Raw genomic sequence first — 22,944 nt, 5'->3', positions numbered from 1 at the left:
TGGATCAGATTTGGGGAGGGCACAGGGTGCCAAGCATGGGGAAGGAAGGAAATTCCTGTTGCCCTAATGCAAATATTTAGTTCCATACTGCCCAATATGCTTTTTTTGTGATGGTGGGGAAATCAGACCTGCTCACTATTAGGCATACAGTCATACCTCGGGTTACAGCAGCTTCAGGTTGCGTTTTTCAAGTTAAGAATGCGGTAAACCTGGAACTGTTTACTTCCGGGTTTTGCCACGCACGCATGCGCAGAAGCGTTCTGCACACTTCGCGTATGCGCAGAAGCACTCGATCGTGCCCCGCATATGTGCAGAAGCGCTCGATCGTGCCGCACACATGCGAAGAAGAGGCACTCTAGTTGTGGACTTTTGGGGGTGCGAACGGCACCCCAAAACCGATTAAGTCTGCAACTAGAGGTACCACTGTATTGGTATAGAGTGGTGCCTTGCAAGACGAAATTAATTCGTTCCGCAAGACTTTTCATCTTGCGGAAATTTCGTCTTGTGAGGCACCGTTTCCCATAGGAACGCATTAAAATTTAATGAATGCGTTCCTATGGGGGGAAAGTCCGGGGGCCCCTTCTGACCGGCACCGGAGCCGCGCGGCGCCGCGTTTTAAGGCTGCAGTGAGCGAACAGCAGCGCTGCTGTTCGCTCGCTGCAGCTTTAAAACACGGCGCGGGTCCGGTGCCGGTCGGGAGGGACGCCGTTGGATCGTGCCCGCCATCTTGGGTGGGCGGGCGCGATCGGACGCCGCCCCTCCCGACCGGCACCGGAGCCGCGCGGCGCCGCATTTTAAGGCTGCAGCGAGCGAACAGCAGCGCTGCTGTTCGCTCGCTGCAGCTTTAAAACGTGGTGCGGCGTGGGTCCGGTGCCGGCTTCCAGTGGTACCTTGCCAGACGAATTCGTCTTGCGAAAAACAGCCATAGACGAATTCGTCTCGCGAGTCAACTAAAAACTCGCCAAACCCTTTTGTTTTGTGAGTCTTTATTGTGCGAGGCATTCGTCTTGCGGGTACCACTGTATCTTGTCTCTTATAATTAGTAAATTTTGTTGGAGACATGGGACTCTGGTTTTTCCCCATAACAGCTTCTCCCAGAATACCCCATAACAGGTTGTAGATGCCATCATGCGAAGTAATTTCATGGTGTAATTTCACCTGCTCCATTCCATGACAGGGGAGTGTCTTATGGCATGTTGTAGGATGAGTGCTATTATACATAGTAGGAAGAACTTGAGGTGGGGATGCCATTTTTGGTAGGATCACGTCTTGGGTTATATGTAGTTCCTTCCCTGCAGCTGATGCCTAAATGTACAGTTTCCTGTAGCAGCAGATACAAGTGTTTTGAAAATACTCCAAGCCATTAAAACTTTTGCTGAAGGAAAATATTGATAGCACTCAAGCAACCTGATTGTATCTGGGTAATAATTCTACTATTGACTCAAAACACTGTTTGAGCCCGCTTCCCCTTGCTCCCCCCTGCCCCCCGTCCTTTCCATTTTATGTCTTACCAGCATTGATAATTGAGGTGCAGGGCACTTTCTCTGAGTGCTAATGAGTTGATAGGGTTAATGGCCTTTAGCAGCGCTTGAAGCCATCAACTCCTCAGTCAGTCATTAATCCCTAAGAAGTGTCAGGAGCCTCTGTTGTTACTGCTTAATTTAGCAGCGCTGGTCTCTACCTAGGTCAGGTAATGGCCATTCTTCTAACACTTTCCTGCAGATGGTAGCTTGACATCCAAGTTGCACTAACTAGGCTTCCACTCCTGGGCAGAGGCGTATTGTGAGTGGAATCCCTGAAAGGGATTGCATTGTCATAAAGTATTGGGGGCGGGTGTGATTTTTCAATTGCATTCAGTTCATTTACATTAAGCCAACACAAGCAAGTATGGAGCCTGATACAGGATTTGGGTGTGAAAATGCAGAGACAGGGCAGGCAAAGTGATCCCTACTGCATCTTCTACTTTAAGGTTGTTCACTGAGTACATGTAAGAAAAAGGCACTAAAAAGGGTATTATTATTTTTAAAAAGGAAGAATAAGAATTGAAAGTATAATCATGTTTCTATCCTTGGGATACAAGATTGGTTTTTTGTGTCTTGGTGGTTTTTGTGTGTGCAAGAATGTCTTCCACAGAGGAATGTTTACAATACACGAGGAGGCTCTTTTTGCTTGAATAAGCTGCATTTCTCAAACTTTTGAAACTGAGCTACCTCTTTTTCTACTTTACCTGTTAGCCTTCTCCAACACACCTATGCTTTAACTAAATTAAAAAAATATATTTGTCAGAACAGGATGTCAAAAGCAGGTAGAATTAAGAAAGGATGTTTGACTGCCCTTCTTCCCACAGAATGTTTGATAAACCCGAGAGAGCTGTGTTGCAACATGTTGTCTGGTTTTGCTTTTTAATGCTTTCCACGTCTCCAAGCCAAAAGTGTTAGGAAAATAATAATATTAATAATGATAAAATCCTATGGAACCGGTGACATGCTGTATTTAATAACACTTGTCCTCGGGGCCTGATGTGGTTCTGAATGATGAGCACACCAGTGAGAAGGAAGCTGCTATGCCTGACTTTGAGGAACCTGAGATAGGGCAGAAGGCACTTCTGGTTTATGTGCAGCATGACCCTCTTTATATGGTTAGTAGGGGCATATAATACATGTTGGTAGAGCAAATTGAATTTTGATTTGTAGCTCACCTTTAGGGAATCAATTTCACTGCCAAGGAGACTACTTCATAATTTCAACATGAGGCTTCCTGTTTTTAGAGGAGGCTGCGAGAGCATATAGATGAAGCAGCCAACCAGCCTGGTGCAATCTGCTCTGCTCTATTTTCAGCAAAGATTTTGTTAAAATTGTGCTCTGTTCAGGCTAAACACTAAAAGGGCTTTTTGTATTGTAGGCATCCAGTTTAGGCAGACATTGTGCAACAAGCTAGATAGAACATCTGTCTCTGGATGCTCTTCTGGCTTCCAGCTTGCTTTAGTCTCAGAATGGCTTTCTTATTATGTTAGCAAATGGGAGAGGGAAATGAGTTAAAGGGGTTTATCTCAGGACAATTGATTGCAGAAACGAATCCCTTGTGGTCTCTCCAGAGATGCAAGCAATTGTTAAAGCATTTCAAACCTTTCTCTGTGTTGACAGGGTATTGGCTTGATAAATATTCCTCCACCACCCTTTTCTATTTTGCTCATGGCTTGTACTTGCATAGCGTTTCCATTTAAGGCAGATGTGGCCCTCCAGATTCTGTAGGGACAATAACTCCCAATATCTCGGACCTCAAGCTATTCTGGCTACTGATGATGGGGGTTGGAAACCAGTGGCATCCTCAGGGCACCAGGCTAGCCATGTTCAATATACATAGGAACAAAGGATGCTGCCATGCTGAGTTGAACCATTAGTCCATCTAGTTCAATATTGTCTGCATACTGACTAGCTGCTGCTTTTCAGGGTTTCCGACTAGGATTTCTCAGAGTGCTATCTGGAGATGCTGGGGTGAATCGGGACATTCTGCAAATGCTCTGCTACAGAATATGACTCTCCTTATTTAAGATACAGGTGGCAATATTTCGGGGGGGGTTCTGTTTTGGCCCCCCGTGTGTTGGCCGAGCGCGTATAAGCGACCCCCTTCCAGGTCCAAAAGGACCGATGCATCAGCGATCACACATCAATTGGATGTGCCTAAAATGGTCACTGCCTGTAAACAACAGCAGAGCAAGTTACTTTCCCCACAATCTGATGAGCTAAAACCCTGATCCCTGCTAAAGTGAAGAACTTAGACATCCAAGACATCCAAGTACATGTAAAAAATTAGATGTTGGGAGAAAGTTCTCTCACATGCACTAGTGCATCAGCACTGTTCGGTTAGCTTCCCTACAACATTTCTTGTGTAGTACCCAGCAGACAGAAGGAGTGACCTTGGCGTGGGGGTTGCATGCAACAGCTCTCAGGCTTCGTAATCACAGTCTTCCAGTTAAGATGGGGATGGGGGGCCCTGTGACCCTTCAGATACTGTTGGGAGTACAACTTCCGTTATTCCTGACTTTGCTGGCTGGAGGAAGAATCCAACAACATTTGGAAGGCTACAGGTTAAGGGGTCTCAGGTTGGAAAGGTTGGGTAAGGTGTTTGAGCACTCCCACCACTCATTCCAAACAATACTGGCATACATGCATGTTAGTGTAACTTAGTTCAGTAGCCTACCTTTGGGGGCCTTCTGAATTTTGAGTAGGTGCCATGGGCACCAGCCACAAAAGTTGCTATGAGGGTGTGGCAGTGCCCAAGATGGCTGCTACGTCTAAAAATGCCAGAAGAGAGGCAGGACCTTAAAATGGTGCAGGGATGCTCTCCCATCACACCCTCCCCAAATCAAGGCGCGTACAATAAAACACTGACAGAAGCTCATAGCACCTCTCCTCTGTTCAAAAGAGAAAGGAGGTTGGGTGCCCAGGCCTGTTATCCAATGAAAGGTGAGCATGTGTTGAAGGGTACATATTCAGTTTAGGAGAAGCTGAGCCAGTGCAAACAGGATCGGAGCAGGAAGGTATTGGCTAGAATACTAGTGCCCACAGGCACTGCATTGGCAACCCAGTACCAATGTTCAGTAGTAAAAGGCTACATGAGGACTTTGTAGTGATGCTGTATGACTCCTTCCCTCTTGTCTAGCATAGAAAGCTATTAGTTGCATTTGTTCAAATTCTGCTGTAAGATCAAGTACTAAATATACCAGATACCGCCCTTTGCCATCTTATGGACTCTTATATATGGAGTCTTATCATAGTCTATGTTACTTGAATAGGAGTTTGTATGTTTGAATGAGTGGGGAATTAGTGACTAAAACAACCTGCATTTTGTATTTCCTTATAGAGACTTTATACTGGTTTCCTTTATTACCTGTTGTAGCTGTAGACATAGCATGGCATTTTCACCAATGCTGTAGTTGTTTTCAGTGACTCCTGTGCACCCATTTTTATGAAATGAAACTGATAGTATGTTTCACACAGTTGTAATGTATGCTTCAGACCCCTCTGGGGGAAAAAAAAACCATGCATGAAGTCCTAACGGTTCTTGTCTTGCATTTGTAGATTCACATCATAGATTTTGATGATGAAAATAACATTATAAACAAAAATGTTCTTCTGCATCAAGTTGGTGAAATTTGGCACATAAGTGCCAGTCCAGCTGACAAAGGTGTGCTTGCAACCTGCTACAGTAAAAGTAAGTGCAATTTGAAGTCCTTCCTTTTCTCTCCTTTTCTTCTGTAAGAAATTTATCTGAGGGTGTATATATGGTATTGAAATGCACATGAACTCTTCTAGTGGCATTCATGTTGGTTTGAGGGATTACATTATAGCTGCCTATTTTTTTAATTGATAAATGAACATAGTGGCTCTCTGATCACTTAACTTTTGGTCACATGTCTGGTGTATGGGAGGGGCTCCAAGCAGTGTTCAAAATTAGCAAGGTGCCAGGTGCATTTTGCACCTGCCTATTAACCACTTGTAACCAAGTGAAGATGCCTGGTCACCAGGATGGCACCTGACATCTCCACCATCTGGAGGTGCATGGCTGGGCATCATTGGATCTTGACAGTTTTCACACAGTAATACTGTCAATCGGAATGAATTTCAGGATCCAAAATGCTTTTTCTGTGCAGCCTGAGCAGGATTGGTGAACAATGTTTTAGTTAATTGTTGTAGTTTGTCTTACCCCACCCTCATATTCTTACGTTATGAATGGTCCATGTCAGCATTAAGAAAAAGAGGTAGGAATTGGCCAATATATACAGTATGCTGACAGTCCCTGGATCAAGTGTCTTTTCTTCTCAAAGTTCTTAACCAAGCTCAAGGTTGTCATCTGTAGTAGCCAGATGTTTAACTGGGTGTCAGTTGCAGTCAGACCATCATTTGAAAAATAAGACTTTAGAGCCGTCTTGCCCAAAATGGCAGCCAGAGATTCTGTTTCGGTGACTGCAACCTTGGTGTGAAGAGGCATTTGGCACGTAGCTTATATATCTGAGTTTCTAACACTGGTTCCAAGAGAGAGAATTAAATTGCCAAGTTAGATGAGATACCTTTTTAAAATGCTAGTGTCTTGGAAAGATATACTGTGCTGCTCTTTGTAAAGGGAAAAGTGGCTGAAATATTTAATAAACTTATTAATTGTAAAACCCTGAACAGCGGTGATGCAGTCTCTTCTGTGGTGGACAGTCACACAGTAAGGAAGAAAAATGTACCTTCAGGTGGGTAAAGTGGCTATAGCGAGGAAAGCTTTCAGCTTATATACAACAAAGAACAGCATCTGCACAATGGTGAGTGAGCAGCAATGGGTATACCACGAAAAGACCCTTTTCCATGTCCCCTGCTGCCCTGGGCTGCTAGATCATTATATCTGAATTGCTATAAATCTTCTCACTTTGAGAAGGTGAAAAGGCAGAAAGGATAGTAGATCATCTAGGTACCAGAGTAGCTGGCAAAATTAGAACAATGAAGAGCTGACAAAGCACTGAGCAGAGATGAAATACAACCAGTGCACACCCTGCAATACTTAATTTTCACAGGTTTTGTTAAAGACTTGGGAACTATGAGAATGCTAGACCTGGGGGCAAACTGCAAATCTGTAACCTTAGTCTCTTCTGTTTGGGTGGGTGGGTGGGTGGGGAATGTAACTGTAGTAAGACCTTTACAGACTGTTCTGTAACTTCACACCTAATGTTGCTGATGTCTTGGGCTAAGTTGCATTTCTGCGTCAAAATTCCAATGTGTATATAACCATTATTACGATTACTGTGTTGTGGAAATGTATGCATGTATATAGTCTATTTTCGCCGTGGAACGGACTGCACAGACCAGGGAATGGCGTATAAGCAATGCTGAGCGCTGCTTTCAATTTCACATGTGTTCCCTAAGAAGTCAATTCTGTCCTATTTCTGAAATAATCTTCATTTTTTTTGTACATCTGTATGGCAATATCTGTTTAAACATTTTTTTTATCTCACTGTACACATTTATAAATATACTTTACCTGTATATATATATATATATTGAGGCGAGCACGGTCACAAAATGCAGAGAAGTGCAAAATCCAAAGGATAATTAGGTTCCAATCTGCACATTAGTCCATTAGGTGCAGATCAGGTCAGTTCACATTGGAGTTCATAGAAATTGAATTCCTCAAGCATCCCTAATCCCGCTTGCCTTTGCTACCATCTGCTTGCTTGCTCCCCCCCCCCCTCTTCTGCTGAACTCTCCCTGCCGTCACTGGTATGACTTCAGGCACATGGAAATTCAAGCAGAAAGGCATGGCAGTTGCTGCAGATCAGCAGGCAAGGAGTTTCCATGGCGTGTTAAGGGGTGTGTGTGTGTGTGTGAATGACAGAATCAGGGGATTTCAGAAACTTCTGCTTTATAACCTATCTTAGTCCTACTGAATTGTCACTCACCTCAGAATCCTTTTATAGGCTATAGATGGAGATGAAAAATTCAAAAGCATGTATTTGCAAACCCATTTTGCCCTTTCAGCAGTTTTAAATAAGAAGAACATTGTGTTGAGCATTCCTTTAGAATATACTGAGAATGCGAAAATGAGATGAGTCTGTTCATAATGATAATTTACTTACGCAGATTGTCAAGCTAAGCGGGGTCTTTGTTTTAACTTTGCCATTGGGCAATCCATTTGAAAGGGTTGGTTTGGGGATTTTTTGGGAATGCAGTAACTTTATTGAACTTTGAGATCAGAATGGCAAGTTGGAGAGATTCAAATCGCTATTCCCACATCTACTTTCAAAGAAGAAAAAGGAAGGCGTAAAACACCATTAGATACTAGAAGTGAGGCCTCTCCCCATCCAGTGGATATTTCATCTCTGCTGTTGGTGCATTCATTCTGTGTACTCTGCTATGCTTTCAGACGTCATGGAAACTTGCAGGGAGGTGAAAGGTCACAGGTGTTCAGTTGTAGGAGAAGTTTTCCAGTGATCTCTATACACATAATTGGTGGGAAAGAGAGTTCATCTGCTTCAAGAGCGGAGGAGTCTGGTGGAGAAAGCAGGGGTGGAAGTGGCAAATTTTCAGTAATTGACAATAAGTGGGGTGAGGGGTGGTATCCATTGCTAGGATGCAGGTGGCAGAAGCTGAGGAAGAAAAATGAAATATCTGCTCAAGCATCTCTTAAAAATATGTAGTTGGCCAACATGGGATAAGAAATTTGGAGCTAATTTTTGGAGCATTGATTTTTGTCCTTTAAGACAACCATCATTGATTCCCAGATGGGCTTAGCATTTCATTGGTGGAGCATTGGGAGGGAGGCTGGCTGCTGGTAGCCATGATTTTGGTTCAATATAGCTTCTCAGCTCACTGTTGCTGGTCGTCCGTTAATTACTTAGATCCATACAATTCCTTAGATGTTCTTGAGCATCTCCAGAATATTCCTCTTCTTTTTCAACGTTCGTCTACCTGGAGGTGCTGCTGTTTCCCTGTGGGAAGTAATGAAGTGGCACAGCAATGCTGAAGAAAACATTCCACAGATAATACCGTACTGATCTACTCAAGCCACGTTGAGCATATTAGATATTATGAGGAATGGCTTCCAGAAATCGGAACTAATTGTTGGAGATGAATTTTGAAAAGGGTCACGTTTTACATATCTTCTGTTATTACAAGATTTAGGCCTGTGGGCAGAAGGGGTTAAATATGTAAACTAGTCTGAAACTATTTGTGCCTTTAAAAAAAACCCATCTTCATAGCATTGCTGTCTGCTGTGTGGTTCTCTCCACATAGGTGAAAAAGGACCCTGTAACAGGTGATGGGAAATATCTCAGACTGAGAGTCCCTGCCAGCCAGAGTAGACCAGGCTTTCCAATCTGGTGCTCGCCAGATGTTGCAATATGGTTGAGGGTGATTGGAGTGGCGCTCAACAACATCTGGAAAGTACCAGGTATGGGGAGGCTGGAGTAGCTAGATGGATGGATGATCTGAGATCTGGTAGTAATATAGCTTCCTGTGTTCCTACTGAAGTTGAAATTCTTTTGGCTGGATACATTTTGATTCTCTGAAAAAAAAAAGATTTACCGGTATATTGTCTGAATGTGGGAGAACCATTTTAAGAACACACTTACACTGGAATCGTAGCAAGTTTTTATACTACTGAATTTAACTTTTCTAGAACATTTTCTATTTTCTGAGAATTGAAGGGTTCCTTGCTGCTCTTAGTAGCCCAAATATTTTTTTAAAAAATCCAAATGAGAGAAGCAAGGTTATTGTTATAACATGCAACTGAAATGAGTATTACTTTTATGATGAATTTAAATGTAATGGATAAGTAAACCGGGCTATGTAGTCTGCTTCTCACATGACCCAGTATGCCACGTGTTCTGAGACTAGACATCACAGCCACTTGGTGACACTAAGAAGTAGCATTCTGACAAATAAACCAATGCGAATGCAAAACTTCAGCTCTGAGCAGCTTTCAAAAGAAGTAATTTTGTACATGATATGTCTGCAAAATTATGGAAAGAGGAGTTCTGTTCACTCATTGCCTCTTCTAGATTCCAGTTTATGGTTTTCCACCTAAAATGAAAACATTTGTGGACTGCACTGAATATGTTGCTCGGGCTTGCATAACTTACTCCTAAAAACACATTTTCTTGTAACTGCAGGATTAAAAGCTTGACTCTATTGGTGTGCTGTTGAAAGATTTGATAGCACACAGCCTGCTTTTTTATTTTTTTTTCCAGGGTGGGAGAAGGGGAGACAGGGAAATCACTTGATTCCTATGAGGCATAAATAGCACAATAAAGTCACTTTTAAAACAAATCAGTTGTATGCCAAGATACTGTCACTTGTATAATTAGGACAGTTTCATAAGGTCTGACACTGGTAGCTGTAGAGATGCTGATTTATCACATCAGTGTGACAGCTGTAGGAAATTAAATCTGCCACCCCCCTTTTTCACCTCTTACTTTTGTGGGAAATCCTTGGAGGGCAGAGAGACTGGCATCGCCACCCCCTCTCCTTCAGGGTGAAAGCCTTTGTCCCTGAGAGAGATCAGCTGGCACAATAGATATGTAACTTGTACCTCTCTGCCAGCATCACTGGCTCAATGTGCAATGTAGCAGAATTAATAATACTGTAGGGATCTCACATTTGCATTACCTGACTTTATTGGAAGGGGGGGGGGGAGAAGGAGAAGGAGAGATGCGCCGTCTCGCATTTCATTAAGGCTTCAGCATATACATTCTGTAGCTTTAATATTGCAGGGGGAGAAGGGGGGGAGAGAGAAGAGAGAGAGAGCGTGCTCACAGCTTCATCTTATTTGGATTTAAAAGAGCGGTTTCCTAATGCTTTATGGAAATGCAGTGGAAAAGAGGACAGTGTCATTCCTTGACACTGATGAGGGTGGTTTGGGGGTCGTGAGTGAGGGTTCAGTTTGATTAAATGAAGGCTTATCTACAGTGGAGCTGCAGAGCATGCATGCTCATACAAGTCAAGGTTCATTCGCTCGAAAAGCTGGGGTGGGTGCAGGCGAAAGATGATTCAAAGGCATCTGTCATAAATATTTCAAATCTGTGCCTGCGATAATAGCTCCGTGCATAGTTCTTCCCATGTAAAAAGTGAAGAGTTGACTAGAAAGCACTCTTGCGGCAATATGGTTTGTGTGTGTGTGTGTGTGTGTGTGTGTGTGAGAGAGAGCGAGAGAGCGAGAGAGAGAGAGGAGAGAGAGAGAGAGAGAGAGAGGAGAGGGAAAAGAGAAAGAAAAGGGTGGGGGAGAGACAGAGAGTCTCATTACACAATAGTCTGTCTTGATGTAATGGTGGAAAGAGCCGGCAGAGGGCAAAGTCTCATAATTGTAGGTGATGGTCTCTTTGTCTGCTTCTGCCCTGCCGTTAAGAGGATTTTGAAGATGTGATGATAAATAACCTGTTTTGAGGGCTTGGGGTATGCCGCTTTCCCTTGTCAAAAACCATCATTCAACACATCCTGTCTCTTCAGAGCTTCGGCATTTTCTGAGAGAGCACATTTTAGCGTTGCTTTTAAAAAACAAAAATTCTACAGAAAGGCAGTTTCACATATAGCAGTTTCTCCCCTTTCTTTTGCTGAAGGGAAGGGGGAAGGGAATTCCTGTGTTTTTCAATGAAACCTGGCCTTTTAAATAACTAACTAACTAACAAACAAACTACAAATACTCTAATGCAGCCCTTGCCAGCTGATGATCGCCTGTTGATAATAGCATTTTGTGATGGAAGATCAGACATTGGTATCTGTTTGGTAGACTGCATTGCGAAGGCAGCAGTAGCAAAAACAAAAACCCACTCAGCAAAGCAGAAAAATAGCAAAAAACAAAAACAAAAACACTTGTCCAAATCATTTCATTGCCGCTGTTACTTTTATCAGCAGTGCAAAAACCACCTCTGGATTTTATTAACCTAAAGTGTTTGTGCAGTGGTATATTTACATTGAGACATTTCATATTTTAGGCGAGGACAGAGTTTAGACTGGATTAGATGAACCAGTACTAAACACCTGTGTTTTAAGTGTCTCTTTAAAGCCTTTGTTGGATTTTTCTGAAGTGAGTTCACACTAGAAATGTGAAATGGGACAGGGATCCAACAACCTATACTTCATTTTATAGATCCCACAGCAAAAATGTTGCCGTGCAAATATGAGTTTAGAGACACTACTTTCAGCCTCATCCAAGGCCTTACTCTGTTACCATCCTCTCCCTGGGAAGGCGGGGTGGGGGGGCTTTTATCTTGGGTTTGAGCATTTTTATCCTGGAGTTTATGGGAAATTTCCCCACATTTGTTTTCCTCATCACCTCCCCATTTCCAAAATTGGGAGGAAAGCGGAGTTGTTGTTTTCCCCTGGCACCTGGAAAGAGTTTTGCCATGCAAGCCAAATGGATAGGACCACACCTTGCCAGCCTTTTCTGGTCCAGAGAAGGAAAGGTGAGTGAGGATTGGATGCTGCTGACTGATGGCGCCTTTCATGAGGAAAGGTTGGGGGGTGCCGTTGAGCTGTGCCCTCCAACCCAGCAGCCTCACAACTCCCCACTCTGGAAGTGGGGAGGGGAGGAGATAAGCTAACAAATTTTAGGCTGCTTCCCATCATGTTGTTTACATTTTAAGAAAAAGAAATGAAGGCACTGAAATAACATACTTACTTGAGCATAATGCTCAAAGGGGCAGTACATTGGACATATAGACATTTCCTGAGTATAATCCCTTTGTCTTTTTCTCTGCGTGTATTCAATCAAGATGTGGCAGCGTAGGGGGTGGCACCCCACTGGTACTGCTCCATCATCAGCATGTCCAGCAGAAGAGGAGGACAGGCTCTGTATCCATGCCACTGTATGTACAATCAGAAACACCAGCTCTCACTTCCATACATTACTACTGGGAAAACCATAGCTTTAACTATACGGACCTTTGTCGGCAAGGTGATGTCTCTGCTTTTTAAGATGCTGTCTAGGTTTGTCATTGCTTTCCTCCCAAGAAGCAGGCATCTTTTAATTTCGTGACTGCTGTCACCATCTGCAGTGATCATGGAGCCCAAGAAAGTAAAATCTCTCACTGCCTCTATGTTGTGGTATTCAATGCTTGTAAAGGTGTTTTGTAAATAAGTCCAATAGGTAGATTGATAATTTTGATAAGGCGTTATCATAATCATTGAAAGGTTATGATCAAAGGGAGACTGATAAGAATTAGAGACCCTAGGTGTATATTTTAATTATTTTAATAATGTTTCAACTTTAATTGCATTTAACCTTTTAGAATGTATTAGGTTTGGTTTTTCTGTGTTCTCCCCCCTCTTATGCTGCATTCCATCTCCCCTTATCTACCTCTGAAAGTGATACAAATGGCAGGATATTTCAGCTATCCTTGAAACTATCCAAGACCCAGGAAGAGGATTTTTAAGACAGCATCTTAAAAAGCAGAGACATCACCTTGCTGACAAAGGTCCGTATAGTTAAAGCTATGGTTTTCCCAGTAGTAATGTATGGAAGTGAGAGCTGGACCATAAAGAAGAATGATCGCCGAAGAATTGATGCTTTTGAATTATGGTGCTGGAGGAGACTCTTGAGAGTCCCATGGACTGCAAAAAGATCAAACTTATCCATCCTTAAAGAAATCAGCCCTGAGTGCTCACTGGAAGGGCAGATCCTGAAGTTGAGGCTCCAGTACTTTGGCCACCTCATGAGAAGAGAAGACTTCCTAGAAAAGACCCTGATGTTGGGAAAGATGGAGGGCACAAGGAGAAGGGGGACGACAGAGGATGAGATGGTTGGACAGTGTTCTCGAAGTGACTAGCATGAGTTTGGCCAAACTGTGGGAGGCAGTGAAAGATAGGCGTGCCTGGCGTGCTCTGGTCCATGGGGTCACGAAGAGTTGGACACGACTGACTGAACGACTGAACAACAAGCAATACAATACAGAGAATTACTGAGAGGAAGATTAATAACCCCCCTTTTAAGGCTTCCTTGATTCAACTAATCTGAGGAGATCAACCTCATGGATTCCAATATAGCCCCGAGATTTCAAGTCCAGAAACCAATACGTTAAACAATTCCAGTAGGTGCATTTGTCCAAATTAAATACTTTGACTCTATAAAGCACATACAGACTTCCTTATACATAAGCAGTGATTCCTGCTTAATCAAAGCATAAATTTCTGTGTTACTGTTAACTTGCTTCACATGGTGCTTCTCCTGAAACCATTGGATCAATGGGGAAGATTGGCACACATGTAGAGGTAAAGAAATATGGTTACCAGTTGACCTATTTCAAATTTTGGATTTCACAAAAATCTGATCCATTCAAAAAAAAAACACATGGGGAAACCTTCACGGCTACTTTTGAAAAAATTGTTACAACTTCAGCAATCACAATACTCAGCAATTGCTTTTTGGTGATGCACCAAACCTACATATGGATTTTCATTTTCCTATGGGTATTCTCAATACACCAAACATACAAACGATAGCATGCAAACAGTTACATGAAATGAAGAAACACTTGTCCTTCATGGGCACCACAACACAATTCAATACATCAATTTACAGTTCCAACTAAAATTCAAACTATCATATAATACAAAATACCAATTCGATGTCTAGCTATTCATGAAAATCTCTTGGTCTCGAAAAACTTCTTGTTGCTTCCACAAATACTTTCAATCTCCAGGAACTTCAACTTTAAGTTGTAGTCCAGAAAAAGTCTTTACAAGTCACCTTCTTCCAGACCCCCCTTTGCCTGCCACCCCGCAAGTCCTGGTTTGATGCAGATGAGAAGAAATGGCTGTTGCTACTTTGCTGTCATCTGGGAGGCCATAAACGGGCAATAAACACATTATTCTAAGTCAGGCTTCCCCAAACTAAGGCCCGCGGGCTGGATGCGGCCTGAGGGACTCGGTTATCTGGCCCGCGGTGACTGCCGCCGCCCCATTACCGGCACGGGGCGGCTGCCCACTTTTGGGTTAGCGGATGGCTGGAAATAGCTTGTGCGCATGCGCAAGTGTCATTTTCGGCGTACCTCTGGGTCTGCGGAGGCCCGTGCACATGCGCACAAGCTATTTCCGGTGCTCCGCCCACTAAGAAGTGCACCGGAAATGACCCTTGCACATGCGCACAAGCTATTTCCAGCACTCCGGCAACCCGAAAGTGCGCCAAAAATAGCGTGTGGGCGCATGCTCCTCCGCCCTCTGGCCCGCCACCCACGTGATCGTCACTGGAGGAACCGGCCTGAGCCCAGGTAAGTTTGGTGACCCCTGTTCTAAGTGATTCCTTGGCAGATTTTTTCCCATTCACCAGGAGGGTTCAGATGCTTCTCTGGACCACCTAAGTATGCAGAGAAAGCAAAATTGCTTCTGGGTCTGAAAACATAGTTGGTATGGGAAGGGGTTAAAAATGACAAATGGGAAGGGTTTTTCCAAAACAATGATCTTTTTTTTGTGTGTGAGCAATAAACCATATAAAGTTTTAAAGTTAGAAAATTTATTCATTCCAGTTTATTTATAACTATTGTTATCTGCTTAATTTCCTTTACCTAGTTGGCTATGGGAGGAAAGAGAAAGAAAATATTATTTTTCATTCAAATACAATAGAAAACATTTTGCTATAGGGAGCAGTAAGAGTTTCCAGAGACTCCCATTACCTGTTCATTTCTACAAAAAGCAAAATTATTATGGAAGAAAAAAAAACCCTGTTACAGTTATGGGCAGTTATTTTTACATCAGGATAACTTATTTCCACCATGGGTTTATTCATACAAATTTTAGCAGTGGTAGGTTTATTAGAAACAAAGTTAATTATTTATTCTCAAGTAATTCATCCAAACCATGTGGGTTGAAAATTAGAATGGACAATTAATACATTTTCCCCAAACATCAACTCTCCCTTCCTCAGTTGATACACATGTTCTTTACATGTACAAGTTTGAATGTTGAACCAACTTCCAGGCTTTCTGCCATATAAACACAAGAGTTCTAAAGTTCTAAAGTTGGGGACTCAAGTAAATTGACCATTATCCAAGCACATAATTTAATGAATTATTTACTATTTTCTTTTTAACTAGATTTAAGATCAGTCACACTTAACTGTCTAAACTTTAACCATGAACACACTTTTCTCAAGCTTTTGCTTTGTACCGCATACACTGGCAAGGAGACTTGAAAAGTCTTGTAGCTGCATGTTACACAATAAGTTCACCAACACTACATTGAGATAAAGTTTATTTCCAATCATATTTAAAGCGCTCTGTTACTTCTTTCCTTTCAACACAATCCACTTGAAGCACTCAGTGAAAATTACAACCTGTTCCTCTTGCACAATCATCCCTTCTCCACATCCCTGTTGCCTTCACACAGAGACATTTCCTATCAGAACCAATCAAGAGATCCCTGGTTCTTTAGTCAAACAGATAGATTTCCTTCTTCTGTCTGGCATCATAAAATCACAGAATGGTAGAGCTGCAAGGGGCCCCTGAGGGCTATCCAGTCCCAACTTTCTGCAGTGCAGGGAATGTCAACCAAAGCATTCATAACAAATTTCCATTTCTTGTCCAAAAAGCCTCTACTTAAAACTTCCAATAAAGGAGTGCCAACAACTGCTTGGACTCCTCAAAATACAGACAGCACAGTAAAGTATTCAGTCCATGGCACAACAGTTGGGGAATTTATCCTTCTAGTGTTGTAAGATCTGCCTCTTTGCAGTTGTGAGAGGGCTCTCGTGTTGCCCACTAGTGAACTCCACAGGATCAGAGAGTAGCTCAATGTTATATGGGCTTTCTTAAACCTTAAAGCAGCGTTTAGTAGCCAATTGATAGATACAGTCTATAGAGCCTCTGCTCCAAAACAAGTACAATCTTATCTTGGATCTCGAATGCCCTGGAGCTTGGACGTTTTGACTCTTGAACGCCACAAACCTGGAAGTGAGTGTTCGGGTTTGCGAATGTTCTTTTGAACCTGAATGTCCAGCAGCCAATCAGAAGCCGCGATTTGGTTTCCGAAAGTTTTGGAAGTCGAACGGACTTCCGGAATAGATTCCATTTTACTTCCAAGGTACGACTGTAGTTGCAGGACATGCCCTAATCCATGTGTGGATCTGTGCTGCATTGCCAAGCTAACACTAGATGTAGCCATGTGAGTTCTAAAAAGGCGGAGAGGAGTCCAGAAGAACAATTTCTGTTGGATCAAGTGTAATTTGAAATCCAAGGAAACCACTTGTGATAGTCTGCCATTGGTGCGCATGTATTGGGGCTTCCTGACATCTGCTTTTAATACTGATACCCTATATACGCTATACAGTATCTTGAAATGCATGAAGGACTGGTGAGTGGTTCCTAAGTGTGTGAAGAGTGCATTTCCCTCACCATTGAGTAGCTGGAGAATCTCTCAGCAATGAGAGCAAATCTACTGATCTAAGGGAAGGAATGTATTGACCTGCAGGGACTACTGCAAATAGTTTCATATTCATTATGAAAGTGCATGAATACTAAGAATTTCTACTGAGTATAAGTTATACTGTCTATCAACCAAACAGTGATGTATTTTAAAATTATCCCCCTGATCTTCACACCCTACTTTGGCAGTAAGTTCAGTGGCCCCTGAACTTGTTGGTTTCAAAAAACGATGCATTTTTGGACCTTAATGATGGCAAGCCAGAACCAAAAGGTAGCAAGGTGGTAAAGTTGTCTTTCAAGAGTGCTATACCTTTGGAGCTCCCTCCTATTCAAACAGGCAAAGTGTTTCATCTCCATTAATAAGAATGATAAATCCTTCTGTTTTGGCAGTGGCAAAAAAAATGAGGCATCTAAGACTAGCTGCTTGCTCCTGTCATACAGGGAACATTAATGGGCACCAGCTGGGCTGCAGCTATAGCTGCTACGCGACTTTAACTTTGCACAGCGAGAGCTGCTGCGGCAATGGTGCAGAAGTACCTCCTGTGCAGATTTAGAAGTACACTTCAATTGTGGTTCCCAGGGCAACAGAGTAATGGCAGCCAGCTGGCTTTGTACCACCTGAGCGCATCAAAGAGCAAGTCCTGTCAGCCACTGAAGCCTTGGCTCAGCTAGCTCCAGCGTGGATTTCTGCAGACAGCAGCTTTGGTTGGGGTTAAAAACACTTGGGAATGCAATTAAAGGATGACCAACGTATTTTTTTTTGTTCATTTTACCCATAGGTACATAAGTCTCTTTACAAGAACTCATAGCAATCTTCTATTCTCACACAGATGTGACATATGTTTGATGCATTCTCCTCCTAGACCCTGTTTTTCCCTTCCTCTTTTTTATTTTAAAAAAATAGAACTGCAGAAATCTGTAATGCCTACAGTCTTTTATATTGTGTTATTTCAAACACAACAGATAAAGTACCACAGTACAAAATGATTTCCAGCCATCCAACCTTCACAGAAATGCAAACAGTATGTAAATCACATTGGAAACCAAATCCCATACCTTGTAGGGACCATTCCTTGAAAAGAGGTGGAATCTCCTTTTTATTGGAAAAGGGAAGAAATTGATTATCGGCTGTGGGAAGGCAAATGGATTATATCTCAAAATTTCCCTTTTCCACAATAGTATTCAAATAACCTAATAAAGCTTAGAAAGGTTCTAGTGGCACAGATACCAGCCATGTGCTCTGCATTTCAAGGTGCCGGTCTGTACAACAGTTGTCTTTATCACAAGTCGAACAAAATCTGCATTAAAAGAGATGCATCTTCACCCCTCATATGATCCAAACCAGGGTGTGGCTGGAGGGTTGGATCCAGAAGTCACCAACCCTCCACAGGGTACTTTGACAAGTGGGTGGGAGCGTATGATGTCATGGCAGCCGTGATGTAAAGTTTCAAAGGAAGATTCATTCTTTGTAGTTTCAGCTTGAATTCTTTTTGAATTTTGCCTTGGAATTTCCCACACCTGATGTCATATGACATCAGGCATGGGAAAGGGGAACGCCGTTTACCCAAAACAGTCCGGCAGACCAACCTCAGAGACCTACCACTGATCTAAACCATACAACTCTTTTCTCACCCTGAGTTGAACACCACTGGTATAAAATATTTGGGGCTGTGTTGCTCATAGAGTGTATTTTTAAACAAAAGGGCTAAAAGTGGCCGCTGTAATATGCGCAAATTGAAATAATTTTGAACGTCTTACAAATAGATATACCACACCTATGTAATTTGCAAATTTATTAAATAATCTGTACACATGCCTTCAGCTTACTGTCCTGCAGCTGTAAAAGACGAACAAAAATGAAATCATGGGGCAGATTCAACTCCATCCCAGTAGCAAAGGCCAGGGCATGGTTGGGAGAATCTCTAGGACAGAGCTTGGGCGGCGGCAGGTTGTGTCATTCCATTGAGCAAACATAAATGCTTGCACTGACAGAACGTTCTCCTTAGCGCTACATTGAATTCCACCCTATATGTTGTTTTCTAAGCAATTGTCAGTGCATCAGCTGGAGTTTCAGTGACTTGGCCAGATTGATACGTGCCGACTTCTGTATATTGGCCAGATTGATATGTGCCGACTTCTGTATTTTGAGCATTTCATTGCTGCAGTTCTGAGTGCTTACCTGTAAAAGGAGTGAGTAATAAGAAGGAAGTATCGCGTGCGAGGATTTAATCGTACCCTTAACTTCAGATTTGTAAGTGACAAAAATAAAATAAAGGGTTCATCTCTGTAATGGGCAATGAAAATTTTGTTATGAGCTTTTAGGAGTTGTAGAACTGCTTGGTTTCTAAAACTCCAAGGGTTAGTAACAGGCAACTCCTTCAAAGGGTAGATTATGGCATGCATGAGAGAGCATTCAGTAACGTATGTTGCCAACAAGATGTCAGTGCGTTTAATCATTTTGGTTTGAAGAATATAACAGATGGCACCAAAGTTGTGGTTACATTAGGTGAGTGTGGGTGTTAGTAAGGGTGGTTTCACGCTTAAAAAAACACAAAAACTTTGATTTGCTTCATATCTTCTCTCAAGGACCCAGGCCTATCTAGGGGAGCCAACTTGAATAAAATTTTGGAAGAGGGGGGCAGGTAAGCACCCTGCAAAATCGATCACATGATATGGCACATGCGCACCATTTGAATGGCAATGCCCATCAACTTTGGGGAGGCCCAGCCCTCAAATATTTATTGGGGGGCCAAAGGGACCTCGGCCCCTAGGAGTTGGTTTCTATCAGCCCATCTCTCCCGACTGATCAAAGGCCACTCAACTACTTAGGTCTATCAGTTCTTCTGGAAAGTGCTGTAGAGATGATTAAAATAAAACCTTGTGTAGCCAAGTTAGCTCTCCTGGCAACATTTTGGATACCAATTTATGATGTGGCAAAGCTAGAAAATTGTCCTAGGAAATGTATAGGCCTGGGCCATCTAAAGTTAGTTTTGACACATTCCCATTGAAATTACTAGAGCAAGTTTAGTCTGACTGACTGAAAGCATATTACTTTCACTGGCACTGAGGACTTCTGACACATTCTCTACTGGTATTGTTTGAGGAAAAGGTTCTAGAAAGAGTGGCTTCTGAATTTCAAAGGTTAACAAATACGGGGCTAAATGTATAGGGACAATAATCCAAAGAGCTATTTAAGTACTGTATACCCAAAAACTTGGTCATGCCCAGTTGAATTTTGGTTTCTTTCTTTCTTTCCTTTCTTTCTTTCTTTCTTCTTTCTTTCCTTTCTTTTCTTCCTTCGTTCTTTCCTTTTGCTTTCTTCTTTCCTTCTTTCTTTTCCTTTTTCTTTCTTCCTTTTCTCTTTTTTCTTTCCTTTTTTTCTTTTCTTTTTTCTTTGTTCTTTCTTTCTTCTTTCTTTTTTGCTTCTTTCTCTTTTCTTTCCTCTTTTTTCTTTCCTTCTTCTTCTTTTTTTCTTTCCTTCTTTCTTTTCTTTCTTTGTTCTTTCTTTCAGATTCTAGTAGGTCTGTCTTTGTTTCTGGGGTATTCCATTCCCCCTAAAGTTAGTTAGCATTCCATGCCAACTGAGCATCCCCAGGTCTTATTGGACTGTTTGGGGGAGCCTTCTTTTCTGAGCTTTTCTCAATAGATACACACAGGTATGTTGCCCAGTCTTTTCCTTCTCACAGAAGTATCTCTATTTGTAGGGCTCCACGCCCCTAGTTTGAAACTCTGTGGCCTTACTGCAAGATGTCATAACACTGAAAAAATCAGCGCATTCCACAAGATAGAAATTCAGAAAACGTGTAAAGAATGCCTCCAAAAACCACATAGCTGAGACCAGAATAATCTCCTAATGTATTTTGGGCACACAGCGGACAGAGATACATCATATTCACAGCCTCTCAGTGGAGAGGGAGGACTGCTTGCTAGACTCCAAGGAATGTCAGCCAGTTTGCAAGATGCGAAAACCTGATACTTCCCTCAACAGACTGTCTTGTGCCTGCAAATATGCACGGTCTTGATATAATTAGCGGTTATTGTACTTTGAAAGTGAGAGATCTGTCTAGCCCAGTCTCCAATTAGTTTCCCCCCCCCCGCCTTTTTAAAGGGGGGCAGTCTTCAATGTTTCCAAACCTTAGCTTGGCCTATAGTGATAGCAAAGAAACAAAAAATTGGTCAGTTTATTACATTTGCACGGAATCTTGTTTTCCCAACACACTGGTCATTCCTAGGCCAGTACAGAGTTCCGCGGGGGAATGTGCCACAGGGCAAGACCCTGTGGGTGGGGTCCAGTTGGTACCCTTGCACTCAGAAACAGGCCTTTGTTCCAGTGGGTGCCTTCACTAATGGAAGAGGAGGGGGAGTGGTTTATGCCCATTTCCCTTTCCACCTTGCCACCTTCTTCTGGAGAGTCCCTCATCTGCAGAGTTGATTTTAGAGGGTGCTGGGTGGAATAGCTAAAAAACACCTCTTCTTCCCATTAGCAGAATTGTCTGCTGGATTTCTCTTTTGAAAGCACACAGGCACTAACTGGACTCATAAACACTATGGTAGTATTGTGTTACTATATTTTTGTGTCTTATATTGTAAACCACTCTGTGATCCTTGGATGAAGGGAGGTATAGAAAATTAGTTAGTTAGTTAGTTAGTTAGTTGTAGCTCAATTCCACCCAATGTTAGTGATCTGCTGACAGAAATCTACCCTGGGTCTTATCTGCCAGTGTATATAATAGCCGAAGGATCTAAACCATGTTTAAGCCAAGAAATCTGTTAGTCAATATGCTTGTACCATACAATAGCAGATAATATTTTTCATGTTTCCCTCTTGAACTAGGTAATAAGGAAATGTTTGTCTGAAACTGAAGTAGTTAATTTTGTATCAAAGTAGCAGATATACTTAGCAACCTTAGACTTCATTTAGACTTAGGCTTTTGCGTGGTGAGCTGCTCATTCCTTGCAGCTTTCACCAGTTTTCTCCCCTATCCTTGCATAGCTTTTGTTAACTTTTTATTGAAATTTTTCCGTATCTCAATGTGTACATGCCCGCTGATTGCAGAATAACTTGTGGTGCTACAAAAGTACACCCAACACTAAACAGCAGAAGCCAAACAATCAGGGGAATGAATGAATGAATGAATACAAAGGAAAAAGAAAGGCGTATGGACATAGTAAACACATTGTCATTGTGCTATTGTATAACCTTTTGAAATTTGGCTTAGGGAGTGTTTGAAACATTACTAGATTAGGATGGTAATAAATTTGTCACTGATTCTGCAACGGTATAAATTTAGCATGGATGATATAGGGCAGGCATAGGCAAACTCGGCCCTCCAGATGTTTGCGGACTACAACTCCCATCATCCCTGACCACTGGTCCTGCTAGCTAGGGATGATGGGAGTTGTAGTCCCAAAACATCTGGAGGGCCGAGTTTGCCTATGCCTGAAATAGGGATTGGAAACCAGAACTGGCAATACTTGTATTCATGTGACTATATTGGGGGTATCCCATATTAATCATATATGGGGTCATACTTGGAGGACACCCTCTGACTTAGTTGGATATCACTCATTGTTTTGGGGTTGGTCAGTTTCATTTGTTCAGTGTGTTTTGCAAGAGCTTTCCATAACTTCCATGAAGCAGGAACTTTTTTGGGATTACCTCCAATACCCATTACACTGCGATGGGGAACCTGTGGCCTGCCGTATGATTTTGGATTACAACTAACATCACCTGACTATTGGCCATGCTGAATGGGGCTGATGGGAGGTGGAGTCCAACAACACCTGGAGAGTCAAAGTGCCACAGAGCAACAAGGGTCTTTGAGCACTTGTAAGCATGTCAATAGTTTTCCATTCTGTGCGTTTCTTAGGTAGTTCCTGGAAATTCTGGAACTGGCAACGGCCTTGGGTTTGAAATGTTTTAGGGAGCCAATAAACCAGGGACCCAGAGATTGGATTGTTCAGACTTTCTGCTGAAAGGACTGAAGCAGGCGCTCTCTGAAAGCATAGGGCTTTAAAAATGTCGTTCTCTGCAGAGGAGGTGATTTAGTGCCACA

At 42.4% G+C, this 22,944-nt stretch overlaps 1 protein-coding gene across 4 annotated transcripts in view; it reads left to right on the top strand.

Annotated features, from left to right (window-relative positions):
* EIPR1 (EARP complex and GARP complex interacting protein 1) overlaps positions 1–22,944 on the top strand; it is a 54,269-nt gene that overhangs the window by 5,687 nt on the left and 25,638 nt on the right. For all 4 annotated transcript variants that reach the window (XR_004426184.1, XR_004426183.1, XM_033143044.1 and 1 more), the window contains exon 3: positions 5,082–5,214. Coding sequence is in view for 2 of the 4 variants with exons in the window: in XM_033143044.1 (XP_032998935.1) it covers positions 5,082–5,214 (133 nt within the window). In the remaining 2 variants the exon portion in view is untranslated. The remainder of the gene's footprint in view (positions 1–5,081; positions 5,215–22,944) is intronic.

The sequence above is a fragment of the Lacerta agilis genome, chromosome 3, assembly GCF_009819535.1.
Source record: "Lacerta agilis isolate rLacAgi1 chromosome 3, rLacAgi1.pri, whole genome shotgun sequence".
NCBI classification, from domain to species: domain Eukaryota; kingdom Metazoa; phylum Chordata; class Lepidosauria; order Squamata; family Lacertidae; genus Lacerta; species Lacerta agilis.
This window is presented reverse-complemented; position numbering and strand designations above follow the sequence as displayed.